Below are 26,407 nucleotides of genomic sequence, written 5' to 3'. Positions count from 1 at the left end.
CTACACTACACAGCATTGATCTGCTGGCCATGCCGTGCTATGCCCCTTTTTCCCCCAGCTTTACTGTCAAATATAAGTGAAGCATCACAGAAGATGTTTCAGAACACAGAATAGATCTGCCATTTGCAGAGAAAAGCAACATTTGAAGTGTTTAATCTTGTCCTACATTCATCATCCTTCTGTCCTCAGTAGAGGAAAGAGAATTTGATGTGCTTGTGCCCAAGCCAGATGACCCGATATGACCCCATATAGCATCACACTCTACACTGGCATGGAACTGTGCCCGGGTACACACGAAATGCTGTTTGATTTGGATCTTCATTTTTACTTTTTTATTCTGGCACAATATCACAGTATTTGCGTGTATACGATGTAAATGTCGGATGGAAGCTCCAGTGCAGGAGCAGAGCTGAATTTCCGATGATACCGTGGCGGAGCTGAGAAGGAATTCAAGAGTGGCAAATGTCAAGAGGGGGAAATGAGATGGTGGGTATTATAGTGGTTACATCCATTGCCTTGGAACCTGGCACCGAATCCATGCTCCCGGTGTCGTTTCCTTGAAGAGGCTGCTTACCCTGAATAGACACAGCTGGGTAATTCTTACTGTATCAATGGGCAAACCAGTGTAAGTAGCCCAATGTACAAACGTATCTTAAATTGTTTAGAATAAAGACATCGGTTAACCAGTCATTTTTAGGAATTTCCCGCAGTGCAATGGGGGAGGGGGGTGCAGTGGCGCAGAGGGTTTGACTGGGTCCTGCTCGCCAGTGGGGCGGGGGTTCGAGTCCCGCTTGGTGTGTCTTGCAATGGACTGGCATCCCGCCCTGGGTGTGTCCCTTCCCCCCCTCAGCTCTGCGCCCTATGCTGCCGGATTAGGCTCCGGTTCGCCACAACCCCGCTCAGGACAAACGGCTTCAGGCAGGCAATGCAATGGGGGAGCTGAGGTCAATGCCTCATGGTTCCGTGGGTGCAATGAGGTGCGACATGGAAGTGAAAACTACACTCGGAACTACACTGCGCACATTATGGGACGACTCCTTGTCTGACCACATCACATTTTTTCGATTAGATACCCACGAAAAACAAGAGACAATAAGCAGCACTGTCATCTCAGTGTCACAGTACACTCAAAGTTCAAATGTGAAGCCTGCGGTAGGGGTGGCACCCCGTTGCTGGACTGTTCCTGGTCAACACAAATGACTCGGACATTTGAGGATAATTTTGAGGCCTTTTTTTACCTTTATTTGTGGACACACTGATGTACTCAACATCTGCCCGCCTCTGTGAACGGCACAGGTATTGCACTGAGCTCACATTCAGCCTGCGGCCGTCAGCCAACCATCCTCCAAAGCCGAGTGGGACATTCAGAGGAGCAACGTTAACACGTCCAGTGAAAAAATATCCATCCCAATTCACGATTTCAAGGCTGCAAAAATTTTTAAAAATGTATAAAACGATTTTGTTGAGATGACGACACGAAAAAGGGTTGTGTTACTTGAGCCAACTTCCTGTGATACTTAAGTTCATAAGAATAATTCGGGACATGGACCCAGAAAATAAAACAAAGATCACCTCGTTGAAAAGGACACATATGGAAGTAAACAGTTTTGGAACAACCAATAAACATAACACAACATAACCCATTCAAACCAAACCATCCCTGGAACACCACATTTGTGTCTTTTACAATCTCGACACGGTTATTTTTTTTTTTTCCATGAGACAAGTCCAGGTTATTATCTAACACCATAATAATTAAATTATTAGAAAACAAAACGGTGCCCCTTTGGCATGATATACTGCACAAAACATACCCTAGCCTTCAAGGTACACTGGCTCCTCCCTCATCTAATGAAGACGTTATGGAACAGAGCTCTGTTCATAACTCCATTAGTTTGTATATTCAACACTACATTTACCACCAAATCACAATCAATAAAAGTTTAACAATAATCCCATATATTTATGAGTTAGCTTCGTAAAAGTCTCTCATATTGCTATAATAAATACTTTGTAATACTATTTTCCTTAATATTGTCATCAGCTTTGAGCTATATTAAAAACAAATTTAAAATAACTGCTAGGAAAAAAAATGTTTACTGTACAAACTCTTGTTTAATGCCAATACGTAACCAATTCAGATGCAATATTCGTCATCGTGTTACTGATCACCAATACACAATAATACCAGACAGGAGCTGTAAACACTGTGAAAACATGTGGAATGAATTCGGTCCCACACTTATATTGCGTTTGGGTGCATTTTACTGACACCGATTGGTTCAAAGTGTCAATACAGGGCGCTTTAGTGCCGCAGAATAACAGCAACTTCAGAAAAGAAGAGCAGTGAAGAAAAGGCAATTAAAAACGGATAAACCGAGAAACGTATCTGGAAATTCGGAACTCGCCAATCTGCAATACGAGGAGCCAGTGTACTCAGAAACAAGTTCTACAGGGAATCCGGGGAGAGGGAAGCTGAGCGTTACAAATCACGTCGTGTCCTAACGTGCGGTACAGTCTGTAACGCGGTACCCTTCTGTGTGCGGTTTACACTGTGCAACACCGGGGAGGAAAGGGGAACGACGCCGCCTCGTGAGGCATGCGGTGTGTGTACAGGGCTGCTTTTGACAGCGTCTGGCACAGCTGCGTGTCTTTAAAAAAAAAAAAAAAAAAAACTCTTGTATACCCTACAAAAGTATGAATATATTTATACGTATTTACACATACTGTTCAAAAGACATAGTACAGATAGGCTTCTGTTCGTACGCTTCTTGGGTGCCGGTGATCGGGGACTTTCTCATCCCTCCCTCGGTGGGGACGAAGAAGAAGAAGAAGATGATGATGACGATGTTGCGTGCGACAAGACCCTAGAGGGAGAGTTCAAAACAGGACATAAATCATCCTGCACCAGACAGTCGACAGAACAAGCTATAAATGGAATAAATGTATTTATGGCTCCTGTGCATGTAAAGCCATTATTAGAACACTGACCATGACTTCTAGGTTTAACCCTTTCTCCGCCAAGGTGATCCATATTTGCCGAGGGATCACAGTGCTGCACGCGCACCACGTCACGCAGTCCGAAATGGACGAACAAGCCACACCATGTGATCCAGAGTCTCCGCAGCACTGCGGTGGATTCGGGGTGTGAAACCTTACCTGTGCGGGCGTGGAAGGGGGTGTGGCCAAAGTCTCAGGTGAACAAGCTGGAAGAAAGGGAGAGTAAACAAGGAAACCTGAGAAGCCTGTTTTACCCACATGCGAAGGCACCTCCAGGACAAACAACCTCTTTGCTGCCATCAGACATGAAGGATCCGTTCCAGCTCCAAACACGGCATCGTGATACCGTGGAGCTTCTCTTGAGGCTCCGTGAAATATTCCCTCTCGTACTTGTCTCCCCCTCAGTGCTGTAGCACCCATCTGTCCAGGATGAGGAAGGGTGGACAAGGCGCACGGTCTCGGACCCTGCTGTGGACTGCTCAGTAAACATCCTGCCCACTAGATGGCAGGGTCCACTGTGTTATTTTATTAAACAAAGATTTATTTTGACTTTCCAAATGCTAGCATGTGATTGCAGCGCTTGAGGAGGCGGAGAAAATCAACAAAGTTCGGTCAGTCAGAGGTCCTGCGTGTCAAGAAATTAAAGCGACGCTTTAGAACCACCGAGACCGCAGGCCGGTACACAGCGTTCTCACCAGCTCTCCCTCACGGCTTCGATGTCGCTTACGAGGTTCTGCGCCAAGCATATCCCGAAAATCTGGAAAGACAAATACACAGGACGAATCAAGCAAAGTGCACCTTGTCCTCTTCTCCCCACACACACACACACACACACACACACACACACACACACACACACAGAGAACAGCACAAGCAACACCCTTTTCCGTGAAGTTCAAAAGAAAAATCTATTTTAAAATTGCATGATTTTGATTTGTGTGTGTGTGTGTGTGTGCGTGCGCGTGTGCCTACTGGCGATGCTCACTGAAGGGAATACAAGTTGGCCCGGTGTCACTATAAATAATAAAAAAGCTCACTAGTCACAGAGGTGTGTGCCTCCAAAGGGTTCATCTGAGATCCTCTGAGCAACTTCTGCTCACGCACTCCCTTCCACCCTCCGCTCCTTCGCCCCCTCTGCACTTTCTCCAGATTCCAAAACTCCCCCACAAGCAGGCCGGGCCGCCGAACAGCTCTCTCTGTTCCATCCAAAACTCGGTCATCTGGAAGTGAAATGTGTTGAGCTCTGCTAGAAAACAGATGTTACGTGTCCGGCCTGTATTTTGCAAAAGAATTGTGGGCGCGGGGTTTTACTGGCCTTTCAGCCGAAATATAAATTACCGCTGATCAGGCTCACAGAAGCTTTGCGTGTAAATCACACGATGCCCCGAAGGAGGCCCTTCGGCACATAAAAGCATGCTTAACCATACTCTGTCTGTCCGTGTCCTTCTTGTAATAAATATACTGTAAATACATAAATGTATCAAATAAATATAACGTATCAATACACTGGTTGTGAGGGGGTGGGGTGGCGCAGCGGCTTCGGCCTGTGCCTGATCTCCGGTGGGTCTGGGGGTCGAGTCCCGCTTGGGGCGCCCTGCGACAGACCGGCGTCTCGTCCTGGGTGTGTCCCCTCCCCCTCCAGCCTTACGCCCTGTGTTGCCGGGTTAGGCTCCGGCTCGCCGTGACCCTGCTTGGGACAAGTGGCTTCAGTCTGTGTGTGTGTGTGTGTGTGTGTGTGTGTGTATGTGTGTGTGAAGCCGGTGAAGTTCCGCCCTGCTCCTCCTTTACAGCATCCGTAGGCCTGGCCGCTGAAGGACCTCCCCCCGAAGGCCTCCGCTGTGTCCAAGCTTTCGGCACGGAACACGCCAGCACCACGCCTCCCCGTGTCCCCGGACCGCCCGACCATCCAGCCCACCTGCAGCAGAGCGATGCCGATGAAGATCCCAGCCACCACGGTCAAGTTGTCCTGAAGCCACTTCTCAAACTGGGGCACGCAGCCCTTCACGTAGATGAACGTGTTCTGCTCCGAGTCCTGCGCAAAAACGGCACTCTCGTATCAGCGGACACCGTCTAAAGCTATAAGATGCCTAGGAGATCATCTCCCTCATCGCCCGGTACCCGGAGCCTCGCTCACTCAGGCTCCGCATCTCATCTAATATTAGGCAGCAAGCTGAAGAGAACCATCCCAGGAGCGAAGGGCTGAGCGCTGGGTGGGACAGTTTGCAGCAATGAACACCTCATCCGTCCACGTAAGGGACCCGCGGTTACAGGCACCGTTTACCGTGTCCCCACACTTGTTCCTCCGAAGCAACCAGCATTTCTGAAAGTTTCATTGTAGCACCAGGAAAATTCAGAGCAGGCTCTTAGGTGTTTCCAGGGGACGTATGCATCCCGCCAACCCCTACGCTGCCATTGGGTTAGTTTTCAAACACCGCTGCATATTACAAATGAGTTGCAGAGGAAGAGAAGGTCGAGCGCGACTGTATCTCCGCTGTCCATCGTAGCCCAACTGGAGCACGGTGAAAAGCAGCGGAGAGATGCCACTCACCGCTTTGCCTCGAATATCGTAGCCACACTGGGTGTTGATGACGTCCTCCTAGGAGCACAAGACAACTTCCGATCAGCGTGTGTAACTCAGTTCAGCCCTGGATTGGCTCACATGCTCGCAGCTTATTCTGTGCAGGAAGCCGCAGCGAAATGTGGTTATTTACACCTTATAAAATACAGATGGAGTTTATCATCTACAAGTACCACATGTGTACTTCAGATTGGAAAACATTTAATAATAGCTCATGTCTTCATAGACGCCTAAATAAAGGCCATCTGTATGCGCTGCTTGAAAAAGTATACCCTTGTACTAATTCTGGGACGTATTATATGTTTGGGAAATTTTGTAAAAATGTGAAACATTTTATCATTTTACGTTTCAAAACACATTTGCCAGTTTCTGTCCTTTCCCGTTTCCTCGGGAATCTGGCGCAGTCTAAACACGAGATAAGAGATTTCCAGGCGATCGGCGTTTCGGAGTTATCGTGCCGGCTCAGGAAAAAACAAATTTGCGGTCTCCGCCAACCTTTAGATTAACAAACTGCTTTAAAAAAAAAACAAAAAAAAACAAAGAGGCTTCTGACATTTTTGCCCCCGACTGTGTGTACCAAACACCGCGCACGTGAGGGGCTCTCAGGCAGGCAAAACTCTTCTCGAGCTTCAGCTTTTCGATAATGTGTCATTTTTGAAGGTTAATTTCATCGTTTCCATTCCGACGTTAACGGGGGCAAGCGCACGCCGGCAGGCTGACGGGGGTGTGCCGGGGAGTGTGGGCTCATACCGCGGGATCCTTGGTGCAGCAGGAGAAAGGCACCCCGCACTTCTCCCGGCTCGGGTTCGAGTCGGTGCAGTTGAAGTAGATATTAAGATTCCAGTCGTCGGCCCCGAAGGCCCCGCAGCACTCCCACTGGGACACGAGAGAGAGGGGTCACCCCAGCGCACAGCTACTGCTCCCCAGACACCCCAGAAGCGACCTAAAGAGCCGACCGAGCGCTCCCGCCGTCGTGCTGCTGCTCTGTGCGCACAACCAGGTGACTAGCAAGCAAAAACGTGAGTGTTCTGGTGGTGCAGGAAAAAAAAGCAAAAGAAAGCAGATTTAGGAATGAAAGTCAAAATAATAGTGCAGCATGAAAGCTATACTACAGCTCTGCACTGAATTCATACCATTACCATATTAGTATTTTTAACATAAATAATGTGTGCGGTTAGTGAAAAAATAACGCAGCCCTTTTATAGAGCGTACCATTCTTGTATATTAATTTTTTATATAGACTTATGGGTTATGTAATACGGTGTAAGGGGGTGTGTGACTTGCACCGAAGCTGACTTAACGACAAGGTCGTCAGAACCCTGTAGCAAGTTGAGGACCCTCTGTAACGCTCTAATATTTACGCAAATATTTTTTTCATTTATTAAGAAGGAGAAAATCTTTTATCGTGTTGTTTTGGAAGTCGCTGCCAAATATTCAGGAATTTCCCAGGAATATTCATGTTGTAAAAACGTAACAGCAGGACCGCGGGATCCTCATCCCACACCGGTAGGTCTGAGCAGTCTGAAATGGTTGCTATGGAAACGGGGCCGCGCACCACCAGGCGACGGGGAGCGCGGCAGCAGAGCGCTCACGTATTCCTGGGTGAAGTCGATAAGGTTCTGCAGGTCGATGTCGTCCCGGTACGCTCGGATGTTGTTGTTGATGAAGAAGTTGAGCTGGTCCTTGATCCAGTCCTTGAAGACGAAAGCCAGGACCCCAGCTGTCAACTCCAAGAAGAAGATGATCCCCAGGAAGACAGAGAACTGGGAGAAACACAGCAACACTCAGAGGACAGAAACCTACAGCTAAATGTCATTTAACTTACATTTGAATGTGTTCATTATCGGGGGGGGGTGCGGTGGCGCAGTGGGTTGGGCCACAGTCCTGCTCTCCGGTGGGTCTGGGGTTCGAGTCCCGCTTGGGGTGCCTTGCGACGGACTGGCGTCCCGTCCTGGGTGTGTCCCCTCCCCCTCTGGCCTTATGCCCTGTGTTACCGGGTAGGCTCTGGTTCCCCACGACCCCGTATGGGACGAGCGGTTCTGAAAATGTGTGTGTGTGTGTTTGTTCATTATTTTGGAATGAATCGATCCCCAAACCCCAACAAAAACACAATGCTCCTCCACCTCAGGCCACTTGGTGGTCCCACTGCACAAGGTCCAAAATCAAAAGAGCGCGGCTTTTGGCTTACGGCTGCAATGCAGCAGAAGAAGCTCCCTCTGGCCCTCAGAGCTGCTGAATCCCTTCCAGGATTCAAGGCTCTCAAAACCCATCTCTATTGCACCCATTACCCTCCTGATCTCCTACAATACATTGCATCACCCCATCTGTCATGACAATGTCCACCTCCTATCTGACTCTCAATTCGACAGGCACCTACTTGTGGAATGTGAACCAGCAAAAAACTGCGGCAATCAAACCACCAAACTGCGCTTCAGCAATCGAGTTTGTGCCTAAAGCTTTTTGCTGTGAAACACACTTTTATGTACCCTAAACTGTACACTTTGGAGAAAAGCATCTGCCAAATCAATAAATATATATGCAAATTAATTGGTGCCTCCTATGCATAGCAAAAAAATATGCATTTGAATATATTCCATGTAGGGGGATGCGGTGGCACAGTGGGTTGGACCACAGTCCTGCTGTCCGGTGGGTCTGGGGTTCGAGTCCCGCTTGGGGTACCTTGCAACGGACTGGCGTCCCGTCCTGGGTGTGTCCCCTTCCCCCTCAGGCCTTACGCCCTGAGTTGCCGGGTAGGCTCTGGTTCCCCGTGACCCCGTACGGGACAAGCGGTTCTGAAAATGTGTGTGTGTGTGTTTGTGTATATTCCATGTTCATTTGTCCCAATTTACTTTGTCGTTCTAAAATTCATCATCAACCAACATAAGAAATACTTAACAGAGCGGGAGCATGACGAAGGGACATTTTCTGTGAAATCCCCCCATCATTTCCCCGAAAGGGAGATTAACTGAGACTAAACTAAAGGTCGGGGTGTCCATGAAGCTGACATTTCAGTTCGCTCTGATAACACGTCTCTCTTGGCTTCATGGGTCCCGCCTGCGCTCCGCAGCCCTCCTACTAGATTTTCCAGTCCTGCCGTCAGCAAGAAATTGCAGCATTTCCTCCTAAAGTATGTTTTCAACTTTAATTGCCGCGTTGTTTCCGTTAAGAGCGTTCATTTTCAACGTTGAACTCCTCACAAGACAGAGTTCTGTAGTCCCGCACGTAAAACGTTCCACCAGCCTGCCCCTGGAGAGCTATTCCCAAAAAGAGCTGGCCCTTGCAGACAGGTTACCGTGACGACGGGATAAGTGACAGAAACTGCTGCCAGGCTGCTTGCGATGGGACAAAGCGCACAAACGACCTGGGATCGGTCTGAAGGAGGGCCCCCTCGACCCCAGGAGACAGCAGTCGGCGGGAGACTTACGAACTTGAGCAGGAAAGTGTTCTCCCGCAGCGCTCCGATGCAGCCAGCGAAGCCCAGGACGAACATCACCCCTCCGACCACCAGGAAGAGCCAGACCGGGTCGAAGCCCCCGAGGTCTGTGATGGAGGAGATGTTGGAGAGAACACCCTAACAGGGCAGAAGGAAAGAGCCACAGGGGGAGTTTGACCAGTGAACCTATGGTGCGATGTCACAGTGATGTCACCAGCAGCAGCCACGTCATAAGCATCACTTATTAAAGATTATTATTAAAGCCTTTCTTGATGCCCCAGCACACGCAGAGGTTTAGAACCCATAGGCTACAATAAATATGGCAGCAGGCCTCCTCGCAAACTACCTTCTCAACAGTAGCATCTCCTCGAAACACACAGCACAGTAAAACCCACACCCTTCTGGCCTCACCACACACACACACACACACACACACACACACACATACACACACACACACAAGGCTTGAGGCACATTCCCAAGGCAGCACAATGCAGCTGTAAATGTGTCAGGCTGACCCAGCAGCGCTGGAAGACTGGCGTTCCCACGGGAGACCCCCACATTCCTCCTCCACTCCCACACAACAAAACCATTCACCGTCTTCTTCACTACTGACGGTTGCTGGGATACAGCTACGCGACGGCCCTATCAATCAACACACACCTCGCCGACCAGAGGATCAGAGGCACGTTCGTTCCGATGTGTTATCTCTTTGTCACTCGCTGCCCTTTACGCATTCCTCAACACTGCGTTTTACGGCGTGGCATAAAAAGGTCCCTAAACCAATTTGTCAGGTTTAATAATAACGACACACATTATGCACAGTTTTAAGGCGGTCGTGATTTTGAAATAGTCTCCCTAGTTTTCAAGCCACTCGAGCACTTTTTAGCACACGGAAACTAATGGGCCGCGCGCGCTAAGGCGGGCGTTCTGTCGTTGCGTTTCCGTGGCAACCGAGGCACCGTTCCCGACATAACACTGCTGTCGAGCTTTTACGTGACCTATTAAGTTTCTTTTGACGCACCGGGAGTTATTCTGCACAAGAATACATCACGCCTGCAATGCCCGCCAGACTCGCAGCGCGTCGTACCCGCAAAGGAGACTTATTAAGAGGATCCGTAGCTCGAGCAGAACGAGGACAATGTGGGAAGAGCTCGGAGGTCCCAGTAGGCCCACAGAAGGAGTCGCAGACAGACTCGCGCTCTGAAGGCTGCATTCTGTATTCATGCGAAAGGACTGGAAAACGGTGGTGTGCTCTGCTCTTACTGCGGCTCTCCACTCTTCACGCGTTGCGTTCTGCCAGCCAACACAACTTCTAAAACAGTCTTCTCGGGAGACTTTGGGTTGGGCAACCATTACCTCATACCCAGCTGGGCCGAGCAGAGATGTGGACCAGCACAGCTTTCCTTTTATTTCTCGCAGGTCACAAGTCCCGGCAGGGCCCCCGCGACCCGTGGAGGGAGACCCCACGCAGCAGAGGTTTCGGTATCGAAACCGTGGGGAGCGCTCGAGGTGCAGCACGGTTCTTGGGGAATGCTGGGAAGCCGGTTTTCTCCTCCCTCTGAAACTCAGCTCCTTCTGTTTCACACTCGGAAGCGCCGCTGGTGCATGTTGTTGCTTCAAGGTTTGTCAGTCTCACCTATCCATGCAGCCCCAGAACCGATGTATAATTCAGCTCTTTTCCCAAGTAATGTCTGTTTTATCATTCTTAAGTACACACACAAAAGGTCCAAAAGCAGAAGCGCGGAGGTTCTCGGTTTTGGCTCCGTTGTGGCGGAACGACCTCCCCCTCTCACTCAGAACTGCTGAATCTCTGTCCACATTTAAAAATGATCTTAGAACTCACCTCTTCCAGACTCACTTCGCCCATCATCCCTTAAATTCATGTAATGTGTAAATGTTCACGCACCGTAACTTTGTGATCATAACTCCTGAACAACAGAGAAACCTTCACGCGGCTACTCGTGTGATGTACATTGGTTCATACGGTGGAAAGTAACTAAGCGTGCTTTACAATCAAGCGTCTCCATCTAAGTGTCTCTTTCTGCTAACGTGATGCACACATTGTATTTTCTATGAGATGTACATCACTTTGGAGAAAAGTATCTGCCAAATGAATAAATGTAAATGTTCCAGCTTTTTTTAAAAACGTTTTGCGCACTCTGCTACGGACTGAATAGGGGGGTGTGGTGGTGCAGTGCGTTTGAAGGGGTCCTGCTCTCCGGTGGGTCTGGGGTTCGAGTCCCGCTTGGGGTGCCTTGTGACAGACTGGCATCCCGTCCTGGGTGTGTCCCGTACGCCCAGTGTTGCCGGGTTAGGCTGCGGCTTGCCATGATCCCGCTTGGGACAAGCAGTTTCAGACTGTGTGTGTGCGTGCGCGTGCGTGCGTGCTATGGACTGGTGCTTTTACACACTGTCTCATGCCCTATGCTTCCAGGATAGGCGCTAACCCAACCCTGCCCTAGACAAGTGGATATGAATATTGATGATGAACGGATAGAATTTTCATACAGTAAATTAACAGCTACTGTATTATTCAATTTTACTGTTTTACTACATTACTTAATTGCATTTAAGAAATAACAAATGTGACAAAAAGGTATTCATGTTCGTGGCTTTAAAATTCTACTGATACTTCAAAACTGCGAAATAAAGGAGTGGAGCAGTCAAAAACATTAATCAAAGAACAAGATCACGAGTAAGAGGCACAGAAAGAACACAGTGCTCTCCCTGTACACGTCTCAGATTCCCAATTAATGTCAAAATTACTGTCATATTTCATCTGTTGTACAACAATAAGGGTTTGGAGTGAGTTATAATCATCTATATCTTCAGCAGCAGGTGGTAATATTTTTCACTGGAGACAGTAATTAAACATCCACACCATTCACTGTATATTTCATAAAGGAGTGAATAATAGACCCATTAGACTTTATGAAATCACCTCTTCATGCAGTATAACAGCCAATGAGAATATGTTTGATTTCCTTTTAATGAAACCACTATTTATTTGTGTGGTTAAATACAAATTTTCTTATTAATTTCTATAACGTTCTATTATAGAGCCCTATTCTATAATAGTAAAGTAAACTATTACCTATGTTTGGCTGTATTCAGGTGCAGGAAGCATTAAAGGAACTGTGATTTAGAGACGTGTCACTGTGACCAACTGAACGCTGAACGTGGAGGAACTTCGGTTCCATTCGAGTTTAATCTCATATATTGAATATTATACATGTCCAGATCTTAAGCGCCTTCAGAGGTGATTGTGACACACGGAGCATTGAAAGGCCTCCTATGATCCAAAGTCAGCAGATAAAAGGCAAAAATGTTTGCATTTGGAGTTCTGCCACTGCGGTGGAGCTATGTGGGAGGACGAGTTACAAACACACACACACACACACACACACACACACACACACACACACACACACCAGGATACTTACCTTCTCGCTCCATGCCCAGAGCCCAATCCCCAGGAAGGCCACACCAAGTAGCTGAGGAATAAAACAGAGAGTCGAGCACATTACCTACTGGCATCAGTCACAAATACAACCAACAGCCGCGTCTGAATAAAACTTATTCCCTCCCTCCTGGGACGTGATACAGAGCAAACGGGTGAGAAATGACAGGACGCAAGATGCTTTTTTAGCCGTCAAGCTGTGTCCATTATGAACCTCTGATAGTCCAAATCATAATCCATACCACACTTGAACGGACACTAAATTCCACTGTTGGCGTCCAGCCCTACACTAACTCAAAGCACCTGGGAATCTGTACTGGAAACATTAGAGAATATAGTGCAAGTAATACAGTATATAGATTAACATGTTACCAAATCTACCTTTTGTGTTTCGTTTCGCTGGTAAGTAATTGCATTGTTTGGATAGTATTTATTTGTTGCTTTTGTCTTCAAAACTCATTCCTATGTGGTTACCTGACCACTATATCAGATTCCTTATTTGCCCAAACATCCTTGGAAATTACATTTATTTGACACTTTTCTCCAACAGGAATTATAACATTGTGACACCTACAATTATTTAAATTTATTTATTTAGCAGATGCTTTTCTCCAGAGCAACTTCCAGTGAACTCTATGTAGTGTTATGAACCCACACACCTTATTCCCCAAGGTGACTTACACTGCCAGATACACTACTTACAATGGGTCACTCATCCATACATCAGCAGAACACACACACTCTCTCTGTCACTCACACACTATGGGGGGACCTGAAGAGCATGTCTTTGGACTGTGGGAGGAAACCAGAGCACCCAAAAGAAACCCACACAGAGAACATGCAAACTCCACACAGACTGAGCAGGGATCAAACCCACGCCCTCCTGCACTACCCAGGCACTGTGAGACAGCAGTGCTATTCGGTGTGCCACCTACACACCCATTTATAAAGCTGGGTAATTATACTGGAGCAATTTCAGGGTAAGTACCTTTCTCAAGGGTATTACAGTGAGAGGTGAGAGTTGAACCCACAACATGTGGGTGCAAAGGCAGTAGCTCTAACTACTACGCTACCAGCTGTACCTAGTAGAAATTTAAAACAGTGGTGTTACCGTATAATGAGGTCAAAACTGACTCAGCCTGAGCAGGACAGCCAGGTTCAACAGAAGCGCTGTCCCCGAGACTAAGGGTAAACAGGATTGCCGGTCTGACTGCATGAATACGAGGACATGTTGAAGATGGGTGTTGGCGGCGCGGGAGCTGGATATCCTCCAACGCCTGTTTCCTCACAGCACCGGAAGTCGGGGCCCGCTGCTCACAGACGGCACTGTCTGCCCTTTGCCGAACACAGGCGTGTGGCACTACACGTATGTTCCACTGACAAAATAGCTCCCGGCCTCGCTGCTCCCACAGTTCCATCGTGATGGAAACCTGGGTATAAGTTGGAGGCGGCACCACTGGCTTAGCGTCCCCCCTCCTCCCTCCCGCCGTCTGGATTAGAGAGACGGCACAAAAATAACCCACGGGAGAGAACCTTCCCTGACATGTTTGTTACGCCTATTCATTTAGCCGATGCTCTTCTCCAAAGCGACGCACGATGATCTACCCGTTTACACACCTGGATAATTTTTGCTGGAGCAATTCACAGAATGTACCTCATTCACAGCTACTGAAGCAGGAGTTGGGATCGTAACCTGGGGCCTTTGAGCAGAAGGCAGCAGCTCTAACCACCACGCCACCTGCTGTCCTTTTAAGAAAGCCGGCTTCTACGGGGGGAGGCAGCCTGTTTGAGAGGCCAAGAATCCAATGGGCACTCGGAGAGATCCAAGATGCCACCTGAGCTCATCTCCAGACCCACGGCCCTGATCCCCGGTGATCTGAACTGATTAAAACTACGGGATTAAGGAGAGGGTGTTGAGCTGCACCAGCCACTGTTAGTGGGCTGCCTGAAAGCAGCTCTATGGTGCCACTGTAGTCTTAGACATCTCCAGTGAATAAAGCCATCTAATCAAATTTCAAGGGACGCAGTAGCAGACTAACATCATGGTATGTCCGATGTACAATTAGATGATGTAAGATGTATTCCGGTAAACTCGAAGTAGCTGCAAACTGGTGAAATTTACATTGAGCTGATGCTTTTCTCCAAAGCAACTTACAATGTGAAGGTACTTACAATTACTTACACAGTTGGGTAAGTACCTTGCTCAAGGGCACTATAGCAGGAGGGGGGGGATCAAACCTGTGGCTTTTAGAGCCAAAAGCAGGACTTCTAACCACTACGCTACCAGCCATCCCACAACATGCTGGCATGCATTGCACCATAAATGTGGGCAACAAAGCCTCTCTATGTGCACCTCCAGCTTAGGGTGCAGTAACAAGTTGCCACGTATTACGCTGATCCTTTAGACACCACCGTGTGACCTACATAGTTTTAAAGCACGGAAAAGACCGGAAGGTCACACCAAACATGGGCGAAGACAGCCTTCGCTTTGGCTAAGGGATGACTGCAATGTTTGAGTTGGCTGTTTAAAGACTGCCGCTTCCTCGCACCCTGGGCCAGCTCACAGCTTGGCAGCGTAGGCCGAGTTAAACGCGATGCTCGCGGCAGGGAAAAGGCAGCTCTCAGGACACACTGCTCTTCTGCCAAATTCAGCGTCTTCCGCAGCGACTTGGAACAAAGGGCCTCGGCTAACTCCGCAGCCCAAGAATCCAACAGGCGCTGAATTCACTATTCTTGCAGCAGGCGCCCTGGAGACGCAGTCCACGCCAGATCAATGCGCCGCCGAGCCTCTAAAGTGATTCCAGCCATTCTTGCGAGGCACAGGACACAAGAACCACACGCAGACGGTACAAACGAACTCTCCCATCTGCTGTCCAGGCCACGGTCCGAGGCCCCCGGTGCCAGGCACGCTGCTGCAGGCATCTCCTCTGCTCACCTTTGTGTGACTGGTTGCTACGGAAACGGCACCAGAGCCACGATGCCCACGTGCACCGACTCCCGCTGGCCCCCGAGACGCACCGGGAGGGGTCTTGCTGAGAACGTCCGTTATGCCGAACTCCGGCCTGATGCAGGAAGGCCGAACGTGAAACACGGAACAGGGACGTCTCCAACAGCCGGAGGAGCGGAAACCATTTCAAAAGTGTGTGCGTGGGCAGCGAGGGCAGCGAGGGCATTAGGTCACGCTGGAATTCACAACATCTTACAACTTATCGGACGGCCAGTTTCGGGGGATGATCCGATTTCTGCAGCATCGTGTTCAAAAGATGCTTCTTGACCTCATTATGGACTCATTTTAAAGTAAGAACTGCTGAAGGTGGGAAAACAGTGAAAAGCAAGGCAGGGTTCATCAACGCGGATGACACGCATGCGGGAGTCATCCTTCGTGGTGCCAACCAAACATTATTGTTCCGAGCACTTAAGGTTTGTTTACGTCTCCTATCAGAATGCTACAAACTTCCAGCGAGACACCAGGGTGAAACCAGGGGCCATCCCATCATCCCCTGGGGCTGGGACTCCGTGCCAATAAACAAACATTTCCGTAATGTCAGTCTTGGTAAACGCGCTCTTCCTCACCCTTTGGACCCTTTTGTGTGTGTCTCTGTGTGTGTGTGTGTGTGTGTGTGTGTGTGTGTGTGTGTGTTTTCCCTGTTTCAAGGTTCTGACAGCAAGCAGCCATTCTTCACAGGCAGTTTTTCTTCATTCTTTTTTTTGTGTTATTGCCGACCCCTCCAACCTGCGACGCTCAGTCATATTTTATTTCCCAAAACATTTCACTGTGACTCACTGATCTCAAAACCCGGTCCAGACACTCATCAACTGTAGATGTAAATGTAGTGCATTATGCATCATGGAAATATTTTTTCCCTCCAAAACTCTCCGTTGCAGGGGCTGTTTTAGCTGCACATTTGATTGTACTGAGTCGCTTAGCGCACAAGACCCCTTTAAAAGTCTCGGGTCAATATAATAAATGTGACTTTTTTGGCATAATTTGCTCTGGATTTCATTACTGGACCGAACAAATCACTGTCTCGAATGAGCCGTTTTTCAGGGGGAGTTTTTGAGCACGATGCAATGGAGGGAAAATACAGGCAGCTGAACGCTGCGCTCTCGGGAACCCGTCGTCTCCGTACGAATCGCTCCTCACCTCCAAGAGAAGCACCTCACGTGAATATTGGTGGCGGGTCGATTAGACACGTCACCCTCCGGCACGGTGGAGGTGCGGAGACACCCAAGAGGGGGCCGCCCTTCACAGCAGCCGAGGATCACGTGGGTATCTCCACATGTGCATCCATTGTCCGCACCCCCCCAGAGGCCGCTCCTCACCCGGATTTGCACCAGGGGCCGCAGCGCATGCAGACACAGGTCTCCCCCGATACAGATCCACACCCTCTGGCCCCGCCCCATATGAATGCACATCCACGGGCCACGCCCATCACACTTAACACACCTTCACCAGTACAGTCACCGATTGCTGATCTGAGAACCCATCTCTACATCTCACACGAGTGGTACGGCGACACGGCACTTGAGCCGCGTGTTTGGCTGTAGGTTCGAGCCCATCTCAAGCTGCATGCGGTTTCCATGTTTCCAACCTAAAGACAAATAAGGTAAAACAAATCCATAGCGTCCCTCACCATGAAAATCCCCGAAGCGGTTGCAATGAGTCCAATTGTACTCGCTCCACCTATTTCACAGGGACCAGCTATTAAAACGTAGATTTCTTGAGCACATTTTCAAAACGTGCCATTTGCAGAGCTATATCCTTTGTTTCAAATTGCGCTGGAAAGACGGGGAAAGTAAAACTAAGCTCAGCGTACTCAAAAACACGCTTGTACCACCGACACACTCCCAGTGAGACACAGATAAAGACAAAGAGGAGGCGCTGCAGGACAGGACCGAGCACCGAGATGCAGTTCACACCCCGGCCGGGAACCCCTTTGCTGGCCCGGCCTGGGCGGCCGGCCCGCTGCGGGGAGTCCAACGCGGAAAGCGGATCGGCAGCTCGGTCTGCAACTCTGCTTTCGGCCTGTGTAGGAATGCCAAAGGTCGAGGTGGCACAAAAAGACCTTTGTTGAGATTATCATGTGATCCAGGAACTAGAAAGGCATGTCTGTCAGGACGGAATAATTAATGGGGCAACGTGACTGACTGTGGTCCATTACAAAGTCCTGCCCTAGCCGCAAGTTCCCGAAAACGAAGAAGGGTTCCGTTCTCGAATTTGCTCCTCGGTCCTGCAAAGGCCATCGAGTGGAGCGCGGAGACGGACATTAGAGACGGAGCGGCTCGGGGACAGCAGCACCCAAAGGGCACAGGTTACCGCTCTACATCTGTTTTCATCACACCGGCACAATACGACTCATCAGAGATAACTATAGAAACGCAGTCTTACACAACTTTACATTATATCTATTTACTCATTCAGCTGACACTTTTCTCCAAAACTTACAGTGTTAAGCTGCTTACAGTTATTTACCAATTTATACAGCTAGGTAATTTTTAGTGGAACAAGTTATGGTAAAATTGCACAATGACAACTAGGTACTTCCGGCAATAAATGGCAGGAAAACAGGGACAGCTGGTAAAGTAGGGGTTAGCGCTGCTGTCTTTGGACCCAAAGGTTGCAGGTTTGAATCCCACCTCCAGCTGTAGTACCCTTGAGCAAGGTACTTACCCTAAATTGCTCCAGTAAAATTACCCAGCTGTATAAATGGATAAATAATTGTAAGCTTGCAATAACTGTAACCTTAAAACTGTAAGTCCCTTTGGAGGAAAGTGTCAGCTTGATGAATAAATGTAAAACCACATGAGGGGATGGAGAACTTCTCACTGCTGCCCAGGACCACCTGGCTGCTTTGGAGAAAGAAATAAATTCTCCTGTCACAGGATGACTGCAGTGAAAAAGATGAGCAAAGTTAGAGAATGAGAGAGGCAGAAGGACACTAGTAAACTGTCCCATGTTAGTGTTTGCTGTCTTCTTTATGGGGACTGAACTTGGGTTCAGAAGAAAAGATCAGAACCACAGTCTGTTGACGTAGCCTTTGCCAGTAATGCCACAATTATATCAGCGTTATTCATTTTTGTAGCTGACACCTTTCTCCAAGGTAACATACGATGCCTGGGTTGCATACTAAACTACTTAGATTATTTACCAGTTTATACAGAAGGGAATTTTTCTCAGAGCATTTCAGGGTTAGTACCTTGCTCTAAAGGTACTGTAGCAGAAACAGAGGCTTGATCTCACCTGGTGCCCCATGATACTGACAGTGATCATAGCTGCTCCTAGCAGATTATCTTTATCTAGTAAAACATGCAGAGATTATGTATCATTATCATTATGCGTTATACATAATAAGCAACAGTGATGTATACAAGCAGTTGGCCAAAACTGGAAGGACAGTCAACGGTTACTGTTAAGGTTGGGGTGTGTATCACATACCTGTCCCTGACAAACCTCTCTCCCCAAAACTTGGCACAGAACACCGTGATCATTATCATGTCAGAAGGTGAAATGCATGGCCACTGAAAAACGTACCGCAGAAAATTGTAGAACGTCCAAAAACTTAGCCTTGCACCAGTGAGAAAAGCAGCAGCCTTGCTCCTCTTACACAGCCAAGCCCATTCAGGGGAACAACACTGCCTTGGTGGTCCCTTACATAGAGGCCCATTCAAAATGAAGGGCACACACACACAGAGCACACAAGTGAAGGTTACGTGTCATTAACACCCAGCTGGTCACAAGCAAGAACGTCAGGCTGCGTAGTTACAACAGCAGTGTAAGTAGGAGTGAAGCAGAGGTGAAAGAAGCAGGAGGAACAGCCCAGTTCCAGACCAGGGCACTCGAACCCAGAGCCCATCCCTCAAATCCCATCCTCTTACATCTGAATGGGACAGCGGGTAAATTCACGTTACATTCTGATTATCAGATCCGTCTGCTTTCCTGAACTGACACAACAATAGATGGATCTGCTCTTCTGCTTACATGGACAACATTGCTGACCATGTGAAAAATATCTCTGTTTGAAAACATAAACATAAAACACTCCTTAAAATATATTATTGCTTCGCAGCATTCCCAGAGAGCGATGGGAGTCATTGAGCCCATCAGGAAAGGAGCGAGTCGCAGGAGTGGCACTCCGGAGGCCAGGAACAGAGCCGTTCGTTGAGCCCAGTTGCAAAAGCAGGTGTAAAATCCCAAAAGCATCGAACCCCTGCGGTGAAACAAATGAGGGAGCCCTTTAAAAGCCTAGCAGTTTGCAGAAGCTTCAAAGAACTGGGAAGGAACTCAGAAGGAACCCAGAAGGAATGGTCACGGATGAATAACTGATCGTGACACTGAGGACGACTTTGAGGACGCAACTTGTAGGCTAGATCGACCATGAGCAAGGTACTTACTCTAAATCGCTCAAGTAAAAATTACCCAGCTATACAATAATGTAAATGAAGTAGCTAAACGCTCTAAGTCACTATGGAGAAAAGCTCATCTGAATGAATAAAACTAAATATAAATGTATTTAGGTTAGTGTAGACTGAGAGGATGGTTGTTTTAATATACGGGAAGTAAGAAAACCGGACAGCCGCTCTTCTTCGGTCTAACAACGTTCTTTGCGTTGTCCCAAGGTGGCTTTAGCAGCAAACATGACACTGGAAGACGGCCTCCGATCTTGGGTTCGAGCGACAACCTTTCGCAAACAAAGGGGCACCCCCAAGAGCACCATCGCGTTACCAGTCCACTGAGGGTTCGTCTGTTGCCATGGCTGCAACGCCAGATGGGGGAGCATCTGTCTGATGCCACGGAGCTCCAGCCAGACGGCCTTCGGCGCGGAACAATGGTGCCGGACACGCCTTCTTGTCAGCGGCCATGGGTGTGGACTTAGAGCTCATGTCCACGACGCTCAGCCCAGAGCGGACACTTTAACAATGATGCCAAGACAACAGGGCTTTACGCACCCACACCCCAACACGTCACCATCTATGTGTTACAATAAAGTGTGCTCTAATGTGGCGCCAGTAAATCACTAGACAACTGCTGATGTTCTCACACAAAAATTGGTGACTTCAGAGTTTACGTCCATGCTGACAACTTGGATTTTTCCATATTTTGCCCAGGTTACGTACACTGCACGACCCCTAAGGTCAAGCCTCGAGAAGGTTTAAAAAAAAAAGCAGCCATTGCTCTTCATTGTGCTAAATTTGAACCTTCCCACAGTTTCCCTCTTCACTGTTTTCCACTGAGCTAAAGGAAATGCTTATGAATACAACTCTACACATGAGAGCAGTCATCAAAATGTTTAAAGCATTCAAGGAGCATCACTGGCGCTTTGTGGTTTTACTGAAACAAACCCAGAGTGCTGAACTGTATAAAAAAAAAATCAGCAGAAGAAAAGCAAAGCACACACACACACACACACACACACATTTTCAGAACCGCTCATCCCATACGGGGTCACGGGGGAACCGGAGCCTACCCGGCAACACAGGGCGTAAGGCCAGAGGGGCAGGGGACACACCCAGGACGGGACGCCAGTCCGTCGCAAGGCACCCCAAGCGGGACTCGAACCCCAGACCCACCGGAAAACAGGACTGCGGTCCAACCCACTGCGCCACCGCACCCCCTCAAAAGCAAAGCAACCCATGTTAATAGTGGATATTAACTCTCTCAGGCCCAAATTAATACCAGCAGTGGGAAATGCTACAATTAGAGATGTTAATGTGCAATGCCTGTCTGGAGAGGGTTAATAACTGTCCCGTTGACATTTCTTCAGCTGCTCAAGGGTTTGCAGTCCAAATTTGTCTCTCACACTCTGGTTTCTGATCGCAGCTATACTATAAAGGATGAAGTTATTTTACCATATTATTGCAGCATTTTGGCAAAGACAGTTATTTGAAGGAACTTGGGGAAATGCGTCTCCAACTTTAAAAAGTATTTTCATAACTCTTGAATAAAAAGCTCTTCTCGCCAGAAGATAAGTGCAGCCTAATGGATCTCAGACCTGACAGGTGCAACTTATTAAATATACAGAGCAAGGCAGGAACAGGTTCCTAAAAAGGCTTTTGCAGACAGGTGGACAGTCAGGGGAGACTGAGGACAGCAGAAATACACACACCCATGAAACTCCACCAAGGACAGGTCTGAGCACCCCAAGTAGAGCTCTGGCCCCGTTCTGAAACAAAATGCTGCTTGCCTCCATTGGCTCAGAGTCAGATCCAGGAGTTAACGGTTCCACCGGAGGACTCCAGGGCAGCAAAGGTCTGAGGAAGAACCAGAATAGCACAGCTCATTCCTCCCAAGTCTGCAGGGCATCGCTACCTGCAGGACATCTCCAAGAGCCATCCATGCCTGACAGACAGACCTAAGGAAGCCTCAGACTCTCACCACCATGATCTTACTCCCTGTGCCACCACACATGGTGCGCCAGGCAATCCCCACAATGAAGGAGCATTGTAGCTGGATCACAGAACCCTGTTCTCCCCAGGTCTTTCCCCTAGAGAACTACTTTTCCTTTCCTTCCTGTCTTAAAATTCTACGAGCAGATTCAGAACCCTTTCTAAGATGCGGAACCAAAGCATCTGAAAAACCTGCCAGAACACAGTTACTGTTGTCGTTAAGGACAAACACCTGAGGAAGGGCACTGCTGTGTGCCTCTGAGTGTTTAACCAAAAAGCTGGTCACATGGCTAAAAATGTAAAGATCTACAACATCTACTATATAATAATGTTGGATATTAGATGGGAATACAAAATTAGCGGAGTAAAGTTTCACAAAAAGTCAGCATAAAAAGTTTCCCATGAGAAGTCAGAGCAGTTAGTAATATCGTCCCCATTCAGAGTGAGTACTATGTTCACGATTTATGTTGCTGTACCCTCCAAAGGTGCACAATAAGGGCTTCTTGTTGCTTTAAATAGTGAACTTTACTTCACATCCATCAGATGAGGGAAACTGTCTCAGCATATTACCCTTCTTATCTTGAAAACCAAATCAATTATTTAAGGTGTACTTCAGTTCTATTTACAGCTTTGTTTCGTTGTCATGGCAACATCGTGTAATACTGTTTAAGTGAAGACACTACCGCATACACTCTACAAGCCTGACTGCCTCATCATGTCTTTGTCTTGCCAAGGGAAAAAAGTGCACCGTGGCTTTCAGCAAAAAAGGACCATGGTCCAACTGTGCATCCACAACAGAACGGTTAGAAAAATATATTTAAAAATGAGACCTTTAGGTATAATGAGTATGTTCTGGTGTAGCCTTTAAATCCTTCTTCCAATCATCGACTCCTGTGTAGATCACAACTGAAAGTGTAAATGATATCAGATTGCCCTGAGGACCGCTTCCCAGGACAGGTCAATTGCTGGACACTTTATGCCACGGATTCTGTTTCATTCATTGTTAAGCAAGTGTCAGAGTACATTTGACACGGGGGACTGTTTGATGAAACACGGTACTTCCCCAGTGCTGCCGGCTCAGACCTTTCCATGCTATTCTGTGGAGGAAATTAAACACACTGACTGATGTGAGTTAACAGTTAGATCGCTCACAGGAGGGCAAAACCTGTACAGGCTGGACTGCCATAAATGATTTAACACCAATTAGCTGTGCAGCATCTGGGTGCAGCATGCTATTGGTGTGTCCTAGAAGATGGCCTGTCTTTCATTATTGCCCATGCTGGTACTGCCCCAAGAAAGTGTCCACATCAGCCCAGGGCACTGATTCAGAATCGCATAGGGAGATAAGAGCCCAAACACGACAACACCGAAAAGCAGCGTTACAGCTTTTGCCTCACATAGGGGTTCAATCCTGAAAGCATGGTCACGGGAACGAGAAGAAGAAAAGTGATATCTCATGAACATGGCCAGAAATGACCTGTTTTTTGAGAAAGGTTTGACATTCCTCTGCTGTATATCTTGACATTCCAGGGATACAGGACTCTCCAGACAAGCAGGGTACAGAAGCAGCTGAAAGAGGCAGATGAAACAGACAGCACTACGGATTTCGCTTGCTGTTTTATTGTGCAGTCCTCATCAGAACACTTTGGGTGCCTGGATGGATTTTCTAATCATTTATAGCAAAGAGACTATGCAGCGTCAAGAGTTTCCCTGAGGGATTACATCACCCTTTTCTCATACACAGCGCTGAAATGGGAATGTGGAACGGTGGACCTCACCATCTCCTTCGCCAAGCCAGTGACAGTTCTTGACTCACGGCAGACGGCGGATCTCCTAAACCGGATTCTCTCACATGGGGTGTGGGGGCGAAGGGGTGAGGGAGACCAGCATGGATGGGGGAGCGGGAATGATGGTATGGAGAGGAGCAGCGGAGAGACAAAGGGAAACCTGAAGTCTTATTTCAGCAAACACAGACCTCATTGGCAAACCCACGTGAACACATTTAAAGTGTCAATACAATTTGAAACCACAGTAGGGGGAGAGGACCCCCTGTGGATCTGCAGGAAAGGGACAGGTTTGAGCCTTTGGATACCATGTGGCAGTCTCACATCTTTTTTTTTTTATTTAATCCAGCACATTAATAAAGACTGTTCATTTGCTTCCAGCTTCCACTGCATTTAACTTTTATTTCGCCCCCAGATGCAATCGGTGCGCGACACGAGTCTGCCATCAACATAATTCTTTTCCATGAAACACCCAGAGGTGCTTCGCGACGCTTCGCAGCTGGAAGCAGCCCCGGGCTTCCGCAGATCCACGAAACTCGCCTCTATTTGCGCGTGAGCGCGGCGCGCGGCTCGGCCGCAGCTCTAAGCCGCGCGCGCAACGTGGAAGGCGACAAATGTATACGGAGAAATCCCCCAACGTTGCCCTTGCAGGCAGGCACCCTCCCTGTCGAAAGCACGGCGCGTTTTTAGCCCGACATAACGGGCATGTTATTATTGGAAACAAATCACATGATGATTAGCGCTCCCGCTTTTTAAGAAAAGGACAAACAGCGGAATGAGCGCATAAGGAAAAATGGCTCGCGCAGGCAAAGCCATGACAGTTTGTACACCACTTTGCCCGATACATGATGAAGTGCACATGATGTATAAAAGGGGAAAAGACGCACCGTGCATCCGAATCCTCGAACCAACATCAAACAAAGATGCGGGGCGGCGCGCGAGTCCGCAAAAAATCCTGCGGGCTTCGAACAAAGACACGAAACAGCGCGACGGTTACGCTGGACCACCTGAGTGACGGGCGGAAAACGGAGCGCGCTGCAAAAAAGTGATCATCGTAACCTCGGCAACGGCACACTCACCCAAAATATGATATTGAATCCGAATATAAAGTATTTTATGCAGCAGCTGACTTCATGAGCCTTGTAGTGTTTTCCTGACATGCTCGGGTTTCATGGGAGGACGCGCTGAGATCCGGAGCGAAACGGGAGCGCGCTCATGGAAGAAGAAGTGCGGACAAAACGCAGGCTGTGTGTGGCGGTGGCGTTGGCGGCGGAGCTGGGGGGGGGTGTGATCGCGCGCGCGCGCGCGCGCTCGCTCCCCTTCAACGGTCCCCGGTTGCCTTATTCGCGTGAAGGAAGGACCAGCATTTCCTCAAGTCTTCATGATCCCCCTTCTCAAACAAAGGCACGGAGTCCGGAGCGCAGTCGGGTGAAGCCGGCTGACGATGTGCGTGAAAACGGAGCCGTGCGACCGGCGCGGTGGATAACGGGACCTCCGAGTCCGAGCCGGAGCTGTCATGGATGAGCGCACCTCCTCCTCTTCGTCGGACTGGAGAGCTCGGTGACGGACTCCTGCGGCCGCCAATCGGGCCTTCAGCTGCTGCACATGGGGAAGAGCTTCCTCCAGCATCATCGTGTGGACCTCCATGGAAGCGGTAGCCGCTCGATGGCGTTTTCTCGCTCGTCTTCAAACTGCTGGGACTGTGCGCAATGACTGTCACTTCGCGTGAAGTACATTTGCATCCACATTTATTCATTTAGCAGACGCTTTTCTCCAAAGCGACGTACATCTCAGAGAAACTACAATTTGTGCATTACAGAGAGAGACATATGATAGTTGCAGACAATGTGATTCTTCTTGTTTGTTAGTACTTTCCTCTGCTCCGATGTTCATCGCACGAATAGACGAATCCTGATCACCTTCCTCCAATTTTTTTATAAAAAGGTACACACAAATTTACATAATATAGGAGTAGCGGCTGTGTAAAGGTTTTATGGGTATGATCATGAAGTTAGGGTGCATGAACATTTACACCATGATCTTAAGAAACATGGCACCATGGGCAAAGTTTCATCTTGCGTTTCTCGCAGCAATTTGCAGTGAACTTTGTGCAAGAAACTTTGAACTGTAGTCATGGGTCCAAAGCGCAGTGCTCCCAAAACTTAGAGAAGTGCTGCCAAGAAAGACAAGAGAGGCAGGAAAAAGTGAAGACCCTTCGTAGGGGTTCAAAAAATTATTCGCGAATTTTCGGAGTCGCGAGGGGGCTGCGCCCCAACCCCTCGCGAATACCGAGGGCCGACTGTGTTTAGGTAGTAATCCATAGAAAGTTTACAACAGTATAAAACTTCACAATTTCAGTACTTTGAAAGTACTGAAATTTGGAGTGGCAGTCACTGTGGTACTTGCAGTAACAAACAGAGCTTCCGAGCCATGTTGGAAGCTTATTTTTGATCCCATTTTCTAATTATTTCTAATTAAAATTGAGATGTACGTCGCTTTGGAGAAAAGCATCTGCTAAATGAAACAATGAATGTAAATAATTATAACCCAAAATTTCTAGGGACAACGAGAAAAGGGCGACATCTGGTGCGCGACTGGATTCCAAGATTGTTAAAGGAAGCCAGTCCAGGCCACCACTCTGCATTAACTGCCCCTCTACCATTAATGACTTTCTAATTAACACCTGATTTACACTAGGTGAGGTGACTGATAATACAAAAAGTTGCCCCAACACAGCAGTTGCAAGCTGAGAACAAAGTGAAAAT

The 26,407-nt window shown here is 48.2% G+C and overlaps 1 protein-coding gene across 1 annotated transcript; it reads right to left on the bottom strand.

The window, feature by feature from the left end:
* Window positions 1–1,216: 1,216 nt before the first annotated feature.
* Window positions 1,217–24,909, bottom strand: LOC108925747 (tetraspanin-5-like). Its single transcript, XM_029258954.1, has 10 exons — window positions 24,722–24,909; window positions 12,458–12,508; window positions 9,003–9,149; window positions 7,171–7,341; window positions 6,329–6,454; window positions 5,549–5,596; window positions 4,916–5,032; window positions 3,696–3,757; window positions 3,160–3,206; window positions 1,217–2,867 (listed from the first exon to the last, which is right to left on the bottom strand). The coding sequence occupies exons 1-9, from the start codon at window positions 24,800–24,802 to the stop codon at window positions 3,194–3,196; spliced, it is 816 nt and encodes a 271-aa protein (XP_029114787.1). The 5' UTR covers window positions 24,803–24,909; the 3' UTR covers window positions 1,217–2,867; window positions 3,160–3,193.
* Between the last annotated feature and the right edge of the window lie 1,498 nt (window positions 24,910–26,407).

Source organism: Scleropages formosus, chromosome 16, assembly GCF_900964775.1.
Source record: "Scleropages formosus chromosome 16, fSclFor1.1, whole genome shotgun sequence".
In the NCBI taxonomy this organism is placed as follows: Eukaryota; Metazoa; Chordata; class Actinopteri; order Osteoglossiformes; family Osteoglossidae; genus Scleropages; species Scleropages formosus.
The sequence above is the reverse complement of the archived record's forward strand: the minus strand, read 5'-3'. Positions and strand labels throughout refer to the sequence as shown.